This window comes from Portunus trituberculatus, chromosome 14, assembly GCF_017591435.1.
Source record: "Portunus trituberculatus isolate SZX2019 chromosome 14, ASM1759143v1, whole genome shotgun sequence".
Taxonomy (NCBI): Eukaryota; Metazoa; Arthropoda; class Malacostraca; order Decapoda; family Portunidae; genus Portunus; species Portunus trituberculatus.
In genome coordinates, this window is record NC_059268.1 from 1,260,534 (window position 1) to 1,266,470 (window position 5,937).

General features: G+C 46.8%; 2 protein-coding genes across 2 annotated transcripts in view; both read right to left on the reverse strand.

The window, feature by feature from the left end:
* Window positions 1–426: 426 nt before the first annotated feature.
* LOC123503769 lies at window positions 427–2,377 on the reverse strand. The gene is made up of 4 exons (XM_045253770.1): window positions 1,898–2,377; window positions 1,419–1,794; window positions 901–1,325; window positions 427–804 (listed from the first exon to the last, which is right to left on the reverse strand). Exons 1-4 carry the CDS (start codon window positions 2,375–2,377, stop codon window positions 427–429), a joined length of 1,659 nt encoding a protein of 552 aa, XP_045109705.1.
* A 132-nt stretch (window positions 2,378–2,509) lies between these two features.
* Window positions 2,510–5,937, reverse strand: part of LOC123503770 (mucin-2-like) — a 23,294-nt gene continuing 19,866 nt past the window's right edge. Inside the window, exon 3 of the mRNA XM_045253772.1 lies at window positions 2,510–3,341. Within this exon, the coding sequence (XP_045109707.1) occupies window positions 2,510–3,341 (832 nt within the window). The remainder of the gene's footprint in view (window positions 3,342–5,937) is intronic.

The following is a 5,937-nucleotide window of genomic DNA, read 5'->3' on the forward strand; positions in this document are numbered from 1 at the left end:
ATGATTGGTTGTCTGGAGCTGACAGTATTGAAGAGGGTCAAGTTAAATTCACTAAAGCTCGCTCTATTTTTGCCTATGCTGGGATGTCCTTGTCAAAGTGGACTTCAAATAGTAAGTACTTGCTAGAAACATTTGGTAACAACTCCGATGGTGTGTGTGAGAAAGAAACTGTCAAGATCTTAGGAATGCAGTGGAATGTAGATCAAGATTGTTTTTCCTTTAATGGCATTGATATAAAGTCTCCTGTAGAGCTAATATCCACCAAGAGAGCTGTCCTTAGTTGCATAGCTAGACTTTTTTATCCACTTGGTCTTATCACCCCCTTTTCTATGTTTGTTAAGATCTTATTTCAGGATGTTTGGAAACTAGTTCTTGACTGGGATGATGTGCTCCCTGATGCCATACTGTACAAATTTCACAAGTGGTTTAACAGTCGTCTGCATACGCTTTGGCCTCGGGGACTAGTTGCAGTATGTCATTGAAATATACACACCACAACAGAGGCCCGAGGACACTGCCCTGAGAGACGCTGGCTTTGATATGGTGTTGGGAGGACGAGTGGCCATCAACAACAGTGTGCAGGGTTCTGCCATGAAGGTAGTCCTCCAGGAGGTGCAGCAGTCCTCCACACACTCCAAGGCTCCTCAGTTTGGCTGCCACTCCCTTGAACCACACTCTGTCAAAAGCACCGGCGATATCCAGGGCAACGACGAACACCTCTTTCCCACTGTCTATCGCGGTGATCCACTCCGTAGAGTTTAGGAGAAGCAGGTCGGCTGCCGACTTACCCTGCCTGAACCCAAACTGCTTTGAGTTAAGGAGGTGGTGGGCGTCGAGGAAGGAGAGGAGAGAGATGGGCCTGTAGTTCTTAGGATCCGCCCTGCTACCCTTCTTGTGTACAGGCACCACTCTGGCCTGCTTCCAGAGTGCTGGCCATGTTTGGGAAGTGAGGCATTCCCGGTAGAGCTGGGTGAGTGGAGTGGCGAGCTCAGCTGCACATTGCCTGAGTATGTGAGGGCTGATGTTGTCTGGTCCCAGAGCCTTCTTCGTGTCGGTCTTGCTGAGCAGGGCCATCACCTCTTCCATGGTGATGTGCAGGCTGTCCAGCTCAGCAGTTGTTAGCACTGGGATCCTGGGTGGAGTGTTGTTTGGGTGGGTAACACTCATTTTGATGGAGAAGTGGGCGGAGAATAGCTCGGCTTTGTCCGTCCCTCTCGTCACTACCTCACCGCTCGGTGTGGTGAGTGGGGGGATGGTGGAGTCCGTGGCCAGGCCCTGCTGCTGCTTCAAGCTACTCCACCACTCCTTCTTACCAACATTCTGACCTGAGAGCTTTGCAGTCAGGTCAGTCTTCCACTTTTGGATGGCGGCTTTTTACGCGTTGGCCATGTTGCGGCAGGCAACTTTATATGACTCACGGTTGGCTTGGGTGCTGCTTGCTCTCAGTCGTCGCCAGGCCCTGCTCTTCAAGTCCGCCGCTTCACGACAGCGAAATCCAAACCATGGCTGATCCCCTGGTCTTGATTTATATGTCTGGCAGGGCACATACTTTGACTGAAGGGACAGCAGGTAACTGGTGAAGGCCTCCACCTGTTCGTTAAGGGTGCCAGTGAGACGATCCTCCCAGTTTGTCTGGCTGAGCTCAGCTCTCAGTGCCTCCCAGTCAGCTCGCCGCCAAAGCCAGTTGGTGCGCGTTGTCGGTTCATCCCTGTCCACCCTCACTTTCACTGTCGTAAGGATGGCCACGTGGTCAGATGACCCAGGGTACCGAGTGGGCGGCAGGTGACTAATCCTCTGGCAGATCGGTAATTACTGGATCGAGTGAAGAGCCAGAAATATGGGTTGGGAAGTCGACATGGTTAGTGAGCCCAAAATCTGTTAGCAAGTCATCAAATGCCCTCGCCACAAGGTGCTGGTTGAGGTCACCAATGATGATGAGGTGTTTGCAGGTTTGCTGGTACAGTAGGGCATCCAGATTAGTGTGGATAAAGTGAAGAGGCTCACTTCCCTGCCACTGAGGGCGGTAACACACACAAAGGAGCACTGCTTCATTATTGTGTGTCCACACCTTAAAAAATATGAGCTCCAGGTGCTCTGGCATGTCTACTTCCACCACCTGTACAGAGAGAGACTTCCTAAAGCACACGGCAACACTACCAAAAGTGCCATGCGTTCTGTCTCGGCGGTGCCATGTTGTGTAGTCCTGCAGCTGTCCGTAGTTGGCGGGCACCGAGGAGTTTAGGAAGGTCTCCACTGTGGCAATGACGTCAGGGTTTTGAGGCAGCACGTGACTGTGCGTCAGGTCACCGATGTTAGTCTGCAGACCCCTAACATTGGCTGACAGAATAGTGAGCTTGTCTCGGCAGCGCCCCGCCATTGCTTCAGTTGTTGTGGCGGTAATACTGTGGTGGAGCCGGGGGGGCGTAAGGGGGGGACCAATCTCTTGTCGTGGGAGTGGTGATTCTCTGGAGAGACTGAAACACGAGGTCTCTCGTCCGGTTTTGCTCGTTTATGAGGTGAGCAAATAACCTTTCCTGCCGCTCCTGGTTGAGGCGTGTGAGGCAGTCCTGATGTGTGTGGCCCAGGCGGTTACAATGCTCACACCTCGTCCTCCTGGTACAGTCTTCCGTGGAATGACCTCTCTTCCTGCAGTGACGGCAGTAGGTGCTTGGACGTCTGTGCTGGCTAGTGTTTTGCCGTGAGTTGTGAGGTGGACGGGTGGCAGGCGCTGGGATAGCGGAGGGCGGTGGCTCGGCTCGCTGTCCATGTCGTGCGCGCGGCCCGGCAGGGTGGTGGCGGGCGGCTGGTGCGCTGCGGCGTGGGGGGTGCTGGGTTCTGTGGGTGGGGAGGCTGCGTTTGTTTGTGATGTTCTCTCACGATGTGTTTGTTGTTGTTGTTGTTGTCTTCGAGCAGGGCGGTGATTGTTGAGGACTTGGTTTGGTTGGTTGGGGGGTGGAGTTCCCGTAATCCCTGTTTGTGGTGAGTCAGAGGCAGGTGGTTGGAGAGGCGCAGTTTGAGTTGTGGATGCGTCAGTGGTGAGGGTGATGGGTCGGTCAATGGACGTAGAAGGAACAGTAGAGGTGCTGGTGACGTCAGTGGATATAGGCTCTACGGTTGTGGTGGTAGAGGTGGAGATAGTAGTGGTTGTGGTGGCGGAAGTGGTGGTTGCAGGGCTGGTAGCAACCTCTGGGAGGATAGGATTCACCTGACTCGGCACGTGTGAGGTCTGGCCAGGTGGGCTGGAAGCAGGTGGGCTGGAAGCAGGGTTGGGAGCAGCTACTGGTGGGGCGAAATTAACCTGACTCTGCACTTGTGAGGTCCGGCCAGGTGGGCAGGAAGTGCTTTCAAGATTATGGGGATTTATCTGGCTAGATACTCGAGGGGTCTGGAAACCACGTGGTTTACCTGAGGTCCACCAGCTACGGGCCGCCTCGTTGCTGGTCACGTGTTGCTGCCACTCCTTGTCGATCCTCTCTCTCTCTCTCTCTCTCTCTCTCTCTCTCTCTCTCTCTCTCTCTCTCTCTCTCTCTCTCTCTCTCTCTCATTTCTCAAACCATAACAATTAAGAAAAATCTGATAAAAAAGCATACGAAGAGAGAGAGAGAGAGAGAGAGAGAGAGAGAAAGAGAGATCCATGGAGAGTTAGATAATGGAGTTTACACTAGTCCCTTAAGGCTCTGCAGCCTTAAGCTACGGGCCGCCTCGTTGCTGGTCACGTGTTGCTGCCACTCCTTGTCGATCCTCTCTCTCTCTCTCTCTCTCTCTCTCTCTCTCTCTCTCTCTCTCTCTCTCTCTCTCTCTCTCTCTTCTCTCTCTCTCTTTCATTTCTCAAACCATAACAATTAAGAAAAATCTGATAAAAAAGCATACGAAGAGAGAGAGAGAGAGAGAGAGAGAGAGAGAGAGAGAGAGAGAGAGAAGAGAGATCCATGGAGAGTTAGATAATGGAGTTTACACTAGTCCCTTAAGGCTCTGCAGATGAAATTGTGTTCCATGCTACTTCGATTAAGGGTAATTCTTCTGGAACGGCAGGAGGAGGAGGAATACAAAATACAAAGGAATATAATACAAAGGAAAGACCAAGCAACAACATACCCTGGGGTCCTTACTAGGCTGCTTGGTTAACTATTCTATACTAACTACACAGTGTTAGAGACAGGACAGGAAACAGAAGGCTCCTCCCACCCACTCCATCCCACCAGCCGAAGCTGGCCAGAAAAGGAAAGGCACCATATGGTATTGAAAAACGAGGAGGAGTAGGAGGAGGAGAAGGAGGAGGAGGAGAAGGATAATAAGAACAAGAAAAAGAATAACTAGAAGAAGAAGAAGAAGAAGAAGAAGAAGAAGAGGACGTATGTTTTGAATCACAGAAAAAAAAACAGCACAAAAAAGGATGATGTTTAAACACTGGAGAGGAGGAGGAGGAGGAGGAGGGAGAGGAGGAGGAGGAAGAAAAGAAACACTAACAAAAAATTCAAAAACCAAAATAAGTAGGACAGGAAAGGAGAAGAGCAGAAAAAAATGTAAAAAAAGAGAAAAGGAGGAAGAGGAAAATAGATAATGGGGAAGAGGAAAAGGAAGATAAAAGATGAACAAAGACAAATTAATAAAGAGGATAACAAAAGGCAGAACAAAAGGAACAAGGAGGAACATGACAAAGAGGAGGAAAAGAAAGAAAAAAGAAGAGGAAAAAGAAGAGGAAGAAGAGGATGAAGGAGAGTAATAAGAGGAGGAGGAGGAGAAGGAACAGGGTCAGTAAATCCTTAAGGGGGTTGGAATCCCTTGAAGTCTGTGGGCAGAAGAGTTCCTGATGAGCCATGAGAGAAAAAAAAAAAGAGAAACCTGGAACACTTAATTGAACTTACATTAAAGATAGACAATTAGAACCAAGATAAAAATGACGATAAGATTGGAAACACACTCTCTCTCTCTCTCTCTCTCTCTCTCTCTCTCTCTCTCTCTCTCTCTCTCTCTCTCTCTCTCTCTCTCTCTCTCTCTCTGTGGAACTTTCTTTCCGTTTTAATTTTCCAAATCCGTCGAACTGTCACGAAGTTTATCTAATTAATGATATCAGGAAATCATGTTACCTGATAATACATGATTCAAAGATAATCTCTCTCTCTCTCTCTCTCTCTCTCTCTCTCTCTCTCTCTCTCTCTCTCTCTCTCTCTCTCTATATATATATATATATATATATATATATATATATATAATACAGTATATATATATATATATATATATATATATATATATATATATATATAATATATATATATATATATATATATATATATATATATATATATATATATATATATATATATATATATATATATATATATATATATATATATATCTGTTGTGCAATGGCCAGACAGAACACGAGAGGAAAATCTAACACTACGTTATTAATGAAAGCATTCTGTCTTTCACTCCCCGCAAATTTTCATTATAAAATAGATTAGGAGTGAATGAGAGGAATTACATGACGAAGAGGAGGAGGAGGAGGAGGAGGAGGAGGAGGAGGGTATGCATATGTATCCACTCACACTCTCACGAACATTCAGCCTTGTGAAAACGATGAATAAAAAAATTTTAAAAAATGGATAGAAAGTGAATTGCAATAAAGAGAAGTAAAAAAAAATAGTTAATAAAAAACCACAACAAAAAGAAAGAGAGAAATGCAATAGAAAAATGGAAAAGAAAATGGAGAAAAATGACAATGAATGAAAGAAAACGAAAAAAAGAAAAAAATACACCAGTTTAATAAAAAAAAGAAGGGAAACAGAACGACAAATGAAAAAAGAGGAGAGGAAAAAAATAAGAGAAGAATTACAATAGTTGCCCCAGTGAAGTGAAAGGATAGGCAACTATATTGCCGTTTTGTGTGTCTCTTGTAACAAGTTCCCGGCAATGCAAGTGTTCCCTTTGTGCTGG